The sequence below is a fragment of the Erinaceus europaeus genome, chromosome 1 (genome assembly GCF_950295315.1).
Source record: "Erinaceus europaeus chromosome 1, mEriEur2.1, whole genome shotgun sequence".
NCBI lineage: Eukaryota > Metazoa > Chordata > Mammalia > Eulipotyphla > Erinaceidae > Erinaceus > Erinaceus europaeus.
This window is the reverse complement of record NC_080162.1, coordinates 140136407-140152635: the sequence shown is the minus strand read 5'-3', so window position 1 is coordinate 140152635 and position 16229 is coordinate 140136407. Positions and strand designations below refer to the sequence as shown.

Below are 16229 nucleotides of genomic sequence, written 5' to 3'. Positions count from 1 at the left end.
ACAGGGGACAGGGAGAGAAAGATAGACACCTGCAGACAGGCTTCACCACCTGTGAAGCAACTCCCCTGCAGGTGGGGAGCCAGGATCCTTATGCCAGTCCTTGTGCTCTGCACCACGTGTGCTTAACCCACTATGCTACCGCCCGACACCCAATAATATATATCTCATTATAATATTTCCCCCAGAAGTACATGAGTTTAACAAACATGTAGATAGTCATACTGTTGTATGATATATAACATTATTATGCTAATAGAAGATAGAGATCTTGTCTCCAATGAACTTTGAATTTAGTTGGAATAAAAATAAATGTAATTCAGAGAGAAATCAAACTAGTAATCATCGTATTATTTAATGTTGCATTATATTCACTATACTAACAATGTGAATTGGAGTCATAGAAAATATATATGTACATGGTGATTATTTCCTGGGTTTTACTGCTTTAGGATAACTTTTTCAGATGAAGAGAGAGAGAGGGAGAGGGAGAGGGAGAGGGAGAGATAGATGAAGGGAGGGAGAAAGTAAGGGAGGAAAGGAGAGAGGTAAGGAAAGGGGGAGAGACAACCCACAGCACTGAAGCTTCCTTTAGTGTAGTGGGAAGCTAATTTGAATTTGGGTCACATGACAAAGTGCATTATCCAAGTGAGCTGTTTTACTAGTCAAACAACATTTTTTAAATGGTATTTTTACAAGAAAATATTAGTTGAAATTACGATGGCCAATCTTTATTTTACTGCAATTATCTAAATTGTCATTACTTAAACTATTAGGAAAGGTATTTAGCAATCTACAGAGTTGAATAACATTCATGATTTAACAAACAAAACATCAGAAAACACTAGACTTATGAATTCATCTTTTACTTCATGAATATATATGTTATTTACTTTAGTTTCCTGATTAATTGAAAATAAATTTTTTTAAGAGAGGGTGAAGGTTTTTAGGGTTTCACAGATACTAGTTAATATTATTAGATTTCTACAGTCTGAAAATTATCTCTTTTTACTAGTATAGAATGGTGGTTGTCAGAGTTTATTGACAGAAAGGAAGGAGATTTACTGTTTAATGGATATAGATTTGGAGCTTTATAAAATACTAATTTATTTATCTTATAAGAGAAGGCACAAAAAAGGGTGAATGTTGAGAGACTGAGCTCTGTTCAGCCATATGTGATGCTGAAGATTGAACTGGGGGCCTCTTGCAATCAAGGAATGTGGCCTACTCACTGAACCACCTCCCCAGAGGCTAGATTTTGCATGATAAGCACATTCAGGATACTATGTAAATAAACCCATTAATTCACAACAGTGTGATTGAATATACTTAGCATTACTGAACTCTGCACTAGAAAGGGTTAAATGGTAAATATTTTATGCTTTTTTATCACAGTAAGCTCTGTCATATTACAGATGTATGCAATTAATAGATTTCTTCAAGAACAATAATGTTCTTAATATTAGTCACTAAGAATTTGATTTCTTGGGAGTCGGGCTGTAGCGCAGCGGTTAAGCGCAGGTGGCGCTAAGCACAAGGACCCGCATAAGGATCCTGGTTCAAGCCCTGGCTCCCCACCTGCAGGGGTGTCGCTTCACAAGCGGTGAAACAGGTCTGCAGGTTGTCTATCTTTCTCTCCCTCTCTCTGTCTTCCCCCTCCCCTCTCCATTTCTCTCTGTCCTATCCAACAACAATGACAACAATAATAACTACAACAATAAAACAACAAAGGCAACAAAAGGGAATAAATAAGTAAAAATAAATATTTAAAAAAAAAGAATTTGATTTCTTAAAAAATTAAAATACTCCTTCAAGAAGCTTACAATTAGTGACAGGAAGTCAATGCAACATTTTAGGTAACCTATTGGATGTCTAATATGTATTGTGCATTGCACTTAATATTTAATATAAATTATTTCAAACCTTCAATTCTAAAAAGCAACATAAAATATAGCTACTCTTTCATCTTTATTTTATTGAATTAAAGTAAGTTTCAGAAATGTGAAGACTTAATGCATTGTGGAAGGTTTTAAAATTTCTAATCTTGAGTTATTAATAAACCCAAATCTGTCTAGTTTCCAAATTTATTTTCTGTTGTTACACTATGCCCTAATTTATATAAAAATAGTTTAAAAATATATATAAAGTGTTAGAGGGTAGTATTTCTACTGTCAGTAAATATTGTGTATGATATTATAATTCCTCTGGCAAATTTAAAATAAATGATGCAATTTAGTTAGTTATAGCAGATAATCTGTATTACATTTTAACCTCAGAAAGGATAACTTTATTATTTTGTTCCTTGATTTGATTGTAATCTCTCTTATTTTTTATTTTCTACTGTTAGGTTCACTAATTTCTTTTCCCTATATTTTCTTGTGCAGGTTATGTGGGTATGCAATCTGTGCCGAAAACAACAAGAAATCCTCACTAAATCAGGAGCATGGTTTTATAATAGTGGATGTAATATGCCACAACAGCCTGATCCAAAGGTTCTTTGTGGACTGAGGAATGAGGAGGCACCTCAGGAGAAGAAAGCAAAGCTGCATGAACAGGCCCAGTTCCCAGGACCCCCAGGTGACTTACCTGTACCTGCAGTGGAGAAAAGTCGATCTCATGGGCTCACAAGACAGGATTCTATTCAAAATGGGTCGGGAATGAAGCACCAAATTGCCAGTGACATAGCTTCAGACAGGTAAACATTTTGTTTAATCTTTAGTTAAAAGTATTATTTTTCACTTTCATTCCAACTAGAAATGAAAAGGCATGAAGTATTTTGGCCACAGTAAGTTGTCTAAAGGTAATTTTAATGTCTTTATGTTTTATATAAATGCATAATGTTTAGGACTTGAGCTGTGGTAAGTTTGAGCAATCATGGGTTTAATGAGGGAGTCTAGATGATATGATTTTCCAGAATAAACAAGTTAAACAAAACAAGAAGCTTAGGCAGGAAGGTATTGCTATAAGAGAGATATGGAAGGAGAGCATGGAAATGTAGATGTGATTTTAGGCATTTTAGGGATGACATATTACTGACTGGAGAGTGGAGAAAGTTAACTATGCCTCCAAAGGACTGAAGGATGAGATGGTTTTCCCAGCAGGTTTTCAAATATGGAAGAAAGGGTTTCATGAGCTTGATGTCTCCATGGATATTGGTTAAGTTCTTGATGTTCAGTGTTCAAAATCATGTCTGTGGCCTTTATATTTCCTACCTCTGGAGGATGAGAATAAGAAAAAGAAATTTTTTTCCCATATCATATTTTCTCTACCATATCCTTCTGTTTGAATTGGAGACTTGAGAAAATCTGGTTTATACTATTTCTGTTGTCCAGTGGTGGTAGATACATTTTTCTGTGAACAAGTACAAAGTGATACATTTGTGACAGGAGAAATCTCAACTGAATTTATAAGATGGTGGGTTGTGAGCATCAGTTAAAGCAGGTAAGATGAGTAGAGATCACTTTAGGTAGCACCTAACCACCATACCTGTATCTTATGATGTCTTAGGAGGATAATAAAAGTATGCCCATATTAGTTATTTTGAAAAAATTGCAAAAGTGGGACAGTGCAATCTGACCCAAAAAACAAAATAATAGTAACTTCGTGTTTGGAGTACTGTTAATACACCTCATAACAGAATCTCAGGAATCCAATAATTTGTAACTTAGAGGACTATTTTAGACTAATATCTTTTTAAGGCATACAAAGATTTGAGGGCAGGTAGTCTTTTTTGGGAGGGAATCTCAGGCACCAGTGGTAGGGGAAAAGGGTATGGTCTAATTAAGAGAAAGAATACAATTTTGTGCATTTTCAAGTTATAGAAATAATTGGTAATTGTGGTCGTCTTATTGGGACTCCTAGGAGAGAGAACAGAACGACCTCAAAATGATCCTATGTAATGGCTAAGGAGTCCATGAGTCCTGTGTGTTCTACTACTCTAACTCTTTGGAACTGTCTGGCCAGCTATGTTCCTGAGGCCAGAGAAAGCATTCACATAGTGCTACAAATGCAGTGAGAAGACATTGACATATAGGGAATGATGAAGATGAGGCAGTATTGGTTTGGGCATAGAAGTGGCAACTAGACAAGAACCTTGGATATCAAGGATATCTGTGAATTGGTCACTTTCATGGTCAAGGTATCTGAAATTGGATTTAACAAAACAGATTATAGCCAGCCAATGGAGATAGGCTGATAACGGAGTAAATGAATGGATGGATGGATGACTAAAGAACTTGAATAATGGGAACATATAGACCCATTCATTCTTTAAACTGGTAGAGAGCTGCATGAGATAATTTTATTATTATTATTATTATTAGAGAGAAAGAGAGAGAGAGAAAGAGAGAGAGAGAGAGAGAAAGAGAGGCAGCAAAATCCTGCTTAGCTCTGATGTAAGGTGGCATAGTGTATTGAACTTATGGCCTCTGGAATCATAAGCATAAAAACTTTTGTGCTCAAACTGAGCTACCTTTTATATCTGAGATAGCCTTATTTGGAAAAGTAGGTTTAGAAAGTATAAAAGGAAATACTAAAACACTGGATTGCACAGTAGATAATTAAGTTTTAGAATACATATTGTTTTTTTTAAAAAAGATTTTATGTATTTATTTAATGAGAAAGATAGGAGGAGAGAGAAAGAACCAGACATCACTCTGGCATATGTGCTGCCGGGGATCGAACTCAGGACCTTATATTTGAGAGTCCAAATCTTTATCACTGCACCACCTCCCAGACCTCTAGAATGCATATTGTAAGGAAGTTATGGTAGTTAAAAATAAATGTTGTAAGTTGATGAATATGAATAATTAATTCATCACTGTAGGAGGTTAAAGATATATATATATATATATATATATAAAATCTTTGGAGAATGTGGTAATAAGAACACATATATATGTGTGTTTAAATTATGTATTTTATTTATTTCATGTAAGAGTTTCACATGGATGTGAGTGGGAGTGGGGGTGGGGAGAACAGAAAAAGAAGCCAATTACATGACTCTGGGGATTTTATGAGTGCAAGTCCTTGGTCTTAGCAGTTAAGCTATTTCCATGACCAGGTGAATATCTTTTAATATTATTTCTTAATGCTATGCTTCCTTTTTCATTAATGATTTACAAAATTATGAGATAACAGTGGTATAATTTCACACCTTTCGTACCACCAGAGTTCTGTGTCCCCATTCCCTCCATTGGAAACTGCAGTAGTTCTCCCAAGGTCACAGATAGGGGTTGACACTGTTATTTCTATAACTATTTACCTATATTTATATATATTTGCCCATTTTTTTCCCTATGGTCCTGCCTTCCCTTTCTAAGTCACACCTACACCTATTACTACTTCTGAGTGTCCTTCCTTTTTTCCCTCTTCTATTTCCGGGCCTTGATGGAGTTGGGGTTCCGAGCCCTCTGGTCATCTTCCCCCTATCATTTCTCCCCTCCTGGGAGTATGGACCAAAATTCTCCATATGGTGCAGAAGGTGGGAGTTTTGACATCTGTAAATACTTTTATGCTGGACATAGATGTTAACAGGTGGATCCATACCCCTAGCCTGTTTCTATCTTTCCTTAGTGGGTTAGGGCTCTGGAGAGGTGAAGTTCTGGGACACATTGGTGAGGTTGTCTACTCACCGGAGTCAGGATGGAATCATAGTAGCATCTGCAACTTGGTGCTAACATGCAGTTGGACTAAAAACATTGTCTGGGAAGATATTGTCAGAGAATAGAAGTAGAAATCTGGATTAGGGCAGAGAATAGTCCCTAAACTTGAAGAAAATATATAAATACAATTAACTGTTTACCCCATAAATCTGACCTAAGGCCCACATACAGGCCTATATAACCTATAGGTCCCTGTCAGTCTGAGTTCACAGTCTGAGGTCACAGTTGGGAATATTCTAGGCTGCATTCACTTTAGGACCAGTCTTCCTTGGAGTGGCAGAATAGGATGACCGAGCCTCTCTTCAGAGAGTGGGACAGTCCTTATCATTGCTACTCTATAATGAGGCCAAGGTCCTGGAGAAGCCCTCAAGAGGGCTTATGATGACATTCCTGCTGGAAGTAACCAGTGATTGTAGAGAGAGGCATCTATTATAGGTCTAGGTCCATCATATCTATGGGGAATACAAGGATTTCCTGACTAGGCCCCAGGTGATGGGGTGGCCTGGTATTGATCAATGGCCTAGAACTTGGGACTACCTAGTTCCATTTCAGATGATGCACTCTCTAACAAAGTTATAGACCCTAGATATAGGCTATGGCCTAGGGTACTAGTTACATATATAAAAGTATCCATAGTTAGGGGTAACTATATATCTCTAAGTAAAAGGTAGTTGAAAGGCCTAAAGAAGGCACTTTAATTTTTCTAGCTTAATATTTACTACTAACAAATATTCACTAGACACCCTCCTCTCCTACACCCTACTTCATTTCCTTCTATCACCTGATCTACTCAAATAACTACACAAAAGAAAGTAAGCGGAGCCAGGTGGTGGCACATTGGGGCTAAGTGGGTTAAGCACATCTAGTACAAAGAGTATAGACCCATGCAAGGATCCTGGTTTGAGCCCTCTGGTACCCACCTGCAAGCGGTGAAGCAGGTCTGCAGGTATCTATCTTTCTCTCTCCCTCTCTATCTTCTCCTCCCTTCTCAATTTCTCTCTGTCCTAAGGGAAAAAAAAATGGAAAAAATGGCCACAGGAAGAGTGGATTCATAGTGCAGGCACTGAGCACTAGTGATAACCTTGGAGGCAAAAAAGAAAAAAAATTAAGTAAGATGTATCTTTTTTTTTTTTTTCCCCTCCAGGGTTATTGCTGGGCTCAGTGCCTGCACCATGAATCCACCACTCCTGGAGGCCATTTTCCCCCCTTTTTGTTGCCCTAGTTGTTGCAGCCTCATTGCGGTTATTATTGCCATTGTTGACGTTGCTTTGTTGTTGGATAGGACAGAGAGAAATGGAGAGAGGAGGGGAAAACAGAGAGAGAGGGGGAGAGAAAGATAGACACCTGCAGACCTGCTTCACCGCCCGTGAAGCAACTCCCCTGCAGGTGGGGATCCGGGGGCTCGAACCAGGATCCTTACGCTGGTCCCTGCGCTTTGTGCCACGTGCGCTTAACCCCCTGCGCCACCGCCCAACCCCCTGCACCACCGCCCGACCCCCATATGTATCTTTTAATTTCTTCTGATAGCATCAGCATTATTGACACCCCTGGTAATCTCTAGAAGAAACACTGTACACAATTGGCCAAGAGATACAGGCAAAATATATATCAACTAAAGGACAATTATTGTCACTTGGATAACTGTTTATTAGAATCACCAAACAAGTATATTCAGTAAAACTTAAGGTTAATTTAGACCCCACTAAATTTGAAATTTTGGTGGGTGGGGTATTATGCACACATACAAGCTGTCTTGATCCCCTCTGACAAGAATGCTTAGGTGAGTTTTACAGGTATTCATGTTTTACTTACAATCCATGACAATGATATACTTTTTGGAATACATTTACAGAGAACAGAGTTCTCTTTCTGAAATATAATCATTAATACTCTACTTTATAACCAGTGTTTAGGACACAAAATAGCTAGCATTTCTCTTTTAAGGCCAGGATACAAGGGTCTTGTTGAGACTGAAAAGTATTTGTGCTGATAACGGGAGAAGTACTGAACATTGTTACCCTACTTGCCCTTTGATATATCGTCTGGCTTTGTTATTGCTCATTTCTTCCTTTTTCTCTTCATGGATTGAACATTGCTTTACTATAGTATACAACTTTAGGAGCACAGTTTCAATATATGTATGTATGCATAATACCATACCCATCGAAATTTCAGTGCCATTACACTAAAGAGAACCCTCTACCTACTTCCCCCTAATTCTCCTTCCCATCTCCTTGGTTACTATTGATTTTTTGCACATTTGTTTGTCTTAATTATATTCTATGTTTGCATGAAACTGTCTGGTAGTTGTTGTATACATCTTCACTTATTTCACTTTGCATAATCACTTTGAATTCCATCAATTTTCTTTCATCAGTTTGATCTGAAAGGCAGAATGTCATTCATTTAGTAGCCTAGTAGTATTTCCCACAGCTTCTTTATCTAGTCTTCTGTTGATGAGCATTTAGGCAGAGTCCATTGTGAGTGACACTTGTGATTAGCGCCAATATAAAAATAGGGAGTGCATATATCTTTTCAAAGTAATTCTTTTGTGCCCTTTGGATAAATGTGTCTCTTTAGCATTTGAGAGTCAGGAAGCTAGATTCATAGGAAAATATGAAAATTATAAATTGGGTGTATGTGAAATGTAGAATAGAAACTGATGAATTTTGTGGAATATATAGAAAAAGAGTTTGACTTTTTTCTTAGAGGTATTGTCATGTATTGTGTAATTTATATCTGTAGCTACTTATGTGTTTTATTATTTGGTAATTAAAAATAGCAATAAATATTTTCTCAGTAAGGTATACATTTTCACTGGTGAATAATTTTTAATTTTTTAAAAAATTTATTCATAAAATAAAAATATTGACAAGACAATAGAATAAGAGGGGTATAATGCCACACAGTTCTCACTAACAGAGTTCCATATCCCATCTCTTCCTTTGAAAGCTTTCCTATTCTTTATCCCTCTGGAAGTATGGACCCAGGATCATTATGGGATATAGAAGGTGGAAGGTCTGGCTTCTGTAATTGCTTCTCTGTTGAACATGGGCACTGGCAGGTTGATTCATACTCCTAGCCTGTCCCTATCTTTCCCTAGTGGGGCAGAGCTCTGGGGAGGTGAGGTTCCAGGACATATTGGTGAGGTCATCTGCCCAGGGAAGTCAGGTTGGTATCATAGTAGCTTCTGCAACCTGGTGGCTGAAAAAGCATTGAGATATAAAGCAGAACACATTGTTTAATAATCAGGAACCGAAAAGCAGAAGTATAGCAGATGAGATTTGGGGTCTCCATTTTGGAAAAAGCTAATAGGTTTATTTTAGGTATATTCCAGGGGCCCCATGACTTTACTAATTTTTGCCTGAGCCTGACAGCTAACATGAAGATAGGCCAAAGGTATTGTCTCTGGTGATGGTGTCAGAGTTGGAAACAGGAATTGAAAGCTGAATCAGTGAAAAGAGTGGCTCCCAAATATGGGAAGAGTATATGAATATGGTTAACTGAAAAACCCCATCAGTTTGATCTGGAGTCCATATTCAGTACAGGAGCCTGTGTAATCTCTGCATCCCAGTAGATCTGAGCTCATATTCTGTGGTTATAGCTAGGAACATTCTAGGCTGCACTCATTGCTGAACCCATCTTCCTTGAGTGGTAGAGGATTTTGGCCCAAACTCTGTTCTGAGATTGGGGCAGTCCCTACCATTGATGATCCATGTTGAGGGCAAGGTCCTGTAGGGGCCCACAAAGGTATTCATTATGTGTTCCTGATGGAGATAAACAGGCAAATATTTAGTATGCACAAAATTTCTTAATTGTTTCCCATCCACTGGGGGCTCAGTCACTGCATACATGGATGAAAAAAGGAAGTATTATCTGCTAAAGAAGCAACATTTATTTTAAAAGTTAGTAGAGTTCTTTCCAGAAGCTTCCAAAAAAAAGCAACAGATACAGAAGTTGTTTTACATATCACTTTCTTTGTAGCATATTTTCTTTTCCATTAAATGATGCTCTTTAGAATTAATCTTAGTAATTTTTTATTCCAAATTGTTTATGTACTCATAAAGTAAAATTTTGATTAGCTGAAGAATACACCAATAAATAATGACATTTTCAAAAGCATTTCATTCTTATTCTTCCTTCCCTCTTTCCATTCAGTCTTGCTTCCACTCCTCCCCTCCGCTTCCTTCCCCTCCCTTTTTTCCCCTCCCCTTCCCTTTTCACCAGAATTACTGCTGGGACACTATACCTGCATGATGAACCCCCTGCTCCTATTGGTTTTCTTTTTCTTTTTTGTTTTCTTTTAGATTGAGAGAGAAAGAAATGAGAGGGAAGGGGATTAAAGAGGGAGAGAAACAGAGCAGCCTGCAGCCCTGCTTCACTGTTTGTGCAAGTAGGGAGGAGAGCTTAAACTGGGGTCCTCAACATGGTAAAATGAGTCAGTCTACTGGGTGCACCACCATCAGACCCCCTTTCAAAGTTATTTTAAAAACAGTTATTATTGAGTGCAAGAATGTGAACATTTCCTTTACAAAAAAAGGTAAGGGAGGATTGAGAAATGAGACAAATTTCATCCCTGTATTTCTAGCACCCTGCACAGTAATTTACATATGGTGATGCTCAGTGGGAAGATGATTAAGATCTGAATGGATGGATTAGTGCATACTTGAAAATAAAGAGTGGAGCAGGTGGTGGCTCACCGGACAGAGCGCTGTGTGCGAGTGCGCGCACAAACACACACACACACACACACACACACACACACACACACACACACACACACACACACTCTCTCTCTCTCTCTCTCTCTCTCTATTATGCTTAAGGAACTAGGTTCAAGCCCCTCATTCTCCAACTGGAGGGGGGAAATTTCTTGAGTGGTGGTGAAACTATTTCCTCCAAAGCAGTGGGTACCAATTTTGGATCTGAGACTCATGCATAGTAGACCAGGTACCTTCCCAGGTGAGCTGTCTTGTGACGCCAAGCAATATAAACATACTATTTCAGTTTTTAGGGGCTAGGTGATAGACATTTGAATTGTTTCCAGTGTTTGACTATAACAAGTAATGTTCTGCAAAATTTTGTGCTGGTATATATTTTACAATATTCCTCCCAAGTGGGGGGTCAAGTTTCAGCTCGTGGTTTTGATTTGCATCCCTAATGACTAATGATGCTAATCATTTTTCTTGTGTCACTCATGCATCTTTAATGGAGAAATGTCTGTTTGGATCCTTTATTGTGATCCTCTCTTAAAATTAAAAGAATACTCCTGTGATTTCTTGTTATACTGATGTGATTCCAACTTTATGTCATGAAACATTGATTTAAAATTGCAGATTTAACAGTGCGTTCCTGTACACATGAATATTCTTTGGCCTCACTGTTATTGCTTATGTAATCAATCTTTTCTCATCATGATTTGAGATGCCATTTTGTAACATATTGAATGATTGCATGCTAGGCTACATTTCTGTTGATAGATGGTTTGTTATCTTCTGTTGACCTACCTGTTCAAAGCCTCTATCTAGTTTCAAAAACGCCATATTCATTACTTAAGCTTAAGCTGTTGAAAGCAAGAAAATTTGGCAACATGAACTCTAATAATTTACTTAGCTTCATAGTTACTCAACTTCTTTGTGACCTACATTGGATCATGAGTAAAGTGTAAGAAAGTGGAAAAGTTGCTTTTACCTATAATACTGGTGCCATTTGTACACTTTGAATGTATTAGTGTCCAGAGTGAAAAAATGAGAAGATAAAAATAGAAGCTGTCACTGGAAATGAACAATGGCAATGCTTGTTCCTGTAACAGATTGTTGGAAATGATACTATTACGCAAAATAACAAAGGAAACCTTTACAACTTTTGGTTGATATAAACCTGCACTCAACACTTGGGCCACTAGATGGCGAAGGCACATTTGCAAAGAAAAAAAATTAGTTCTGTGGTTGTTCCAACTGTAGTACCTTTAAACTGCCTATGCAGGAATTGGATTATGTGAGTATTTGAGATAGTGAAAAACATTAACTGTTGCCTTTATATTAAACTATGGTATTTATGCCCTCTTCAAATACTTATTTCTTGCTCTGAGACCTCCATATACCAGACTGCTATGGATACTTATAATTACAATTGTATAGTCTTTGTTCCACAGGTACTTCAAAGTCAGAATGTTCCAGAATGAGTGTCTGTCTTCTCCCAGTGGCTTATATAGCAACTTCTTTGCCATTGCCTAGCCCTGATGTTGACACCATCATTTCCTCCTTAAGTTAAAACACTTAGGTTTTATTTTCTAAGCTTTTTATTCTTGATTTTCACATCCAATGACTTTTTTGGTAAAGTTTTTATTCAGTTTTTTGGAGGGCTACATCATTTATTTTTTAAAAATTTAAAAATATTTTTATATAACAGAATTACAAGTCAACAGGGGTTTGAATCGACACCATTCCCACCACCAGAGTTCTGAATCTTCACTCTCCCCACTGTAATCCACCACAGTTCCCCTAAAGTTGTAGACATGGGCCAAACATATTCTTTGCAACTATCTGTCCATATTTATACATAGTTGCCCCTTCTTTTTCTGATTCAATTTTATTCAGTTTTATCTTCATGATGTCTCTTGCATTAAATCCTTCCTTTTTAATAAAGGTTATTGCCACTGGTCTGTATAGGCAGTAACTCTGCCATGCTTTCTTTTGGATTCCTGCTTCTCAGCTTCTCTGTCTTTTTCCATTTTTGACTTTCTTTTCAGAATTATGATTTTTTTTTTTTTTTTTAGGGTTTGGGTTTTCTTTTTTTTTTTTTTTAATTTTTTGTTTAAGAAAGGATTAATGAACAAAAACATAAGGTAGGAGGGGTACAACTCCACACAATTCCCACCACCCAATCTCCATAACCCACCCCCTCCCATGGTAGCTTTCCCATTCTCTAGCCCTCTGGGAGCATGGACCCAGGGTCATTGAGGGTTGCAGAAGATAGAAGGTCTGGCTTCTGTAATTGCTTCCCTGCTGAACATGGGCGTTGACTGGTCGGTCCATACTCCCAGTCTGCCTCTATCTTTCCCTAGTAAGGTGTGTCTCTGGGGAAGCTGAGTTTTTTTTTGTTCTAAAAAAGTTTTTTTTTTTTTGTTTAAAAAAAATTTGTTTGCTCGGATATATTGCAAGTATTATAGTGATGTTCTTGTTTATAAGAGGTCTTTTAGTACCTCTTTCAGGGCCGGCTTGATGATGGTTGCCTCCTTTAACTGTTGTTTATCTAAGAAGGTTTTGATCCCTCCATCTAGTTTGAATGAAAGTCTAGCAGGATATATTATCCTTGGTTGAAACCCTTTTTCATACAGGGCTCGATAGATATCTTGCCACTCCCTTCTGGCTTTTAGTGTTTGAGTGGAGAAGTCTGCAGATAATCTTATGGATTTTCCCTTGTATGTGACTTTTTGTTTCTCTCTTGCAGCCTTTAGGATCCTTTCTTTATCCTTACTTCTTCTCATTGTGACTATGATGTGTCTTGGTGTCTTCAGGTCTGGGTTGATTCTGTTTGGTACTCTCTGGGCCTCTTGAACCTTGATATCCTTTCTGTTATTCAGGTCTGGGAAGTTTTCTTGTATTATTTCCTCTAGAATGTTTGCTTCCCCTTCCTCTCTTTCTTCCTCTGGCAGGCCAATTATACGAATGTTACTTCTTTTGAGATCATCCCATATGTCTCTGTTGTTGTTTTCAGTGTCTCTCAATCTCTTTTTAAGCTCTTTCACCTCTTTCTTCATTTTCTCTAACTCATCCTCTGTCTGACTAATTCTGTTTTCTGCTTCTGTTAGTCTGCTTTCCCTTGCCTCAGCTTCTTTCTTCATTACAGCTATTTCAGCTTTCATTTCTCTAATTGCCTCAAGATAATCAGTATTTTCCTTGGGGGTCTCAACTGTTGTTTCCCTAATACTGCCATTCCTTTCCTCCAATGTTGTTTTCATTTCTGTGATTAATAAGTTTATTATTGCTTGCATACTTTTCTTAACAGAATTTTGATTTTTTAAAATAAGAACTGATGAGGTCATTGATTTGCTCGGTTAATTTTTTAAATTTTATTGAGAGATAGACAGATAACATTGTTTTATGTGCTGCTGCAGATTAATTGCAGAATCTCATTCATACAAGTCAGTTTCTACTGCTTAGCCACCTCCCTGGCCTCTGACTTCTGACAGAAATAAACTCAGTGAGTCTGCAAAGTTGTGCCAAAAAGATAGCTTATGGACCAGGAACACTCAAACTTAATGTGGAAGAGGCCTGTTAATAGCAGTATGAGTTCTGTGGGGACAGTGATTCTTTATCCTCTCTCTCATCCCTTTTTCATTCAGATATATACAAAAAGACACTACAACACCGGAGCTTCCTCTAGTGCTATAACACCACCTGTGTGGTGCCAGGGCTAGCATGGACCACTTTCATGACAAGGCATGTGCCCTACCCAGTGAACATTCTCATCCTTCCTGATGATTTTTCTTTCTTTCTTTTTTTTTTCAAATTTTATTTAAGAAAGGATTAATTAACAAAACCATAAGGTAGGAGGGGTATAACTCCACACAATTCCCACCACCCAATCTCCATATCCCACCCCCTCCCCTGATAGCTTTCCCATTCTCTATCCCTCTGGGAGCATGGACCCAGGGTCATTGAGGGTTGCAGAAGGTAGAAGGTCTGGCTTCTGTAATTGCTTCCCCGCTGAACATGGGCGTTGACTGGTCAGTCCATACTCCCAGTCTGCCTCTCTCTTTCCCTAGTAGGGTGTGTCTCTGGGGAAGCTGAGCTCCAGGACACATTGGTGGGATCTTCAATCCAGGGAAGCCTGGCCAGCATCCTGGTGGCGTCTGGAACCTGGTGATTGAAAAGAGAGTTAACATACGAGGCCAAACAAATTGTTGAGCAATCATGGGCCCAAAGCTTGGAATAGTGGAGAGGAAGTGTTAGGGAGGTACTCACTGCAAACTCTAGTGTACTTCTGCTTTCAGGTATATATTTTGCAGTAGTTTATGGATACGTGTGAACATAAGCTCTCTCTCACAGAAACTGGTGTATATCTAGGTTTTGGGACTTTGTTAGAAAGTGAACCACCTGAGATGAAATTAGAGTGTACTATAAAAGGAAAGGTATCACCCGAGTAATGAAGCTGAAGGGTTGTCATTCCACACGTGTAGTCTCTGGACACAGTCTGAGGTGAAGCATGTTGAGGTGGCAATCGTTGCGTTGGTTAGGTTGTGAACGGCGGATGCAATATTATTTGGTTTGGATTGGGAGATGCATACGGGAAAGTGGGCCCTATCCAAGGGTTCCAGGACTGGGGGAAGTAGGGGCTCTATAGTGGAGATGTGAGGTTCCTGCTGTCTTAGGGTTCAAAAAGACAATCGATAGTTAATGTTATCATCACATTATTTGGTAATTGGGTTAACTTTGAAAAGTCCTTTTGTTAGGGTTTGCTGTACAGTATCCAGTATCTTGTATATAGCTGTGCTATTGGATGCTTCTAATCTACTTGGTCTAGACTTTTGAGAGAGTCCGCATATCAAATACACAGCCTATATATTAAAAAGATTCAGTTTGTGTTTTGAAAAACTTTGAGACATGCAATTGATTTTCCCCCTCTCATATTGATTAACTACTGATTTATATGTCTACATTTTGCTAGGAGTGTACATAAACACCATTCCCACCACCAAACCTGATGATTTTTCATAGTGATTGGTTATAATATTAAAATATATTATATCATGGAGGATTATTAATAATTACTGGTTACCTAATACCTCTTTTGGAGAGCAGTTAAAGTTTTACTTGTGGTTCTGGAGATGTAAGAAGTGACCCAGGCTTCATTTGTCTTCCAAATAAGCTTTTGCTTGGGTGACTTCACAGGCTTTATTTGCTCTGGGAATTTCTTTTATTTGTTTTTAAGATGTGTTTTAGAGAGATAAAAATAGACAGATAGACAGGCAGGCAATAAAGCAGACAGACACCATACAGCTCTGGCTTACGTTGGCGACAGAGATTGAACTTGACTCTGAAGTCTCCTGGCATCCATGTTAGTCTCTGACACATTGAGCTATTATACTGCCCCACTCAGAGAATTTCCAGTATGTGTTTATGTGCATGTATAATGAAGCTATTATTATTATTTGCTAACATTTTTATTAGTGATTTAATAATGGTCTACAAGATTATAAAATTATGGGACCAGGCAGTGGCATACCTGATTAAGTGCAGGCATTACAATGTGCAAGGAGCCATGTTCAAGCCCCTGGTCCCCACCTGCAGGGGGAAAGCTTCACGAGTGGTTAAGCAGGTGTCTCTCAGTCTCTCTCCCTCTCTATCTCTCTCTCCCCTCTCAATTTCACTCTTTCTCTATCTAGTAATAAATAAATTAAAATGTTTTTTAAAATTAGATTAAAAGAAAAGGATAATAAAATTACTGAGATGTAATTCCACATTGTACCCACCACCAAAGTTCTGTGTGGTATCCAGACCTGTCCCCCTACACCATAACCATCATTAGTTCTTACAAAGTCTTAGAGAGAGTTTGGCTACTTCT

The 16229-nt window shown here is 38.1% G+C and overlaps 1 protein-coding gene across 25 annotated transcripts in view; it reads left to right on the top strand.

The window, feature by feature from the left end:
* Nucleotides 1–16229, top strand: part of RIMS2 (regulating synaptic membrane exocytosis 2) — a 570974-nt gene that overhangs the window by 197552 nt on the left and 357193 nt on the right. For all 25 annotated transcript variants that reach the window (XM_060196148.1, XM_060196165.1, XM_060196141.1 and 22 more), the window contains one exon: nt 2382–2692. In XM_060196148.1, the coding sequence (XP_060052131.1) occupies nt 2382–2692 (311 nt within the window). The remainder of the gene's footprint in view (nt 1–2381; nt 2693–16229) is intronic.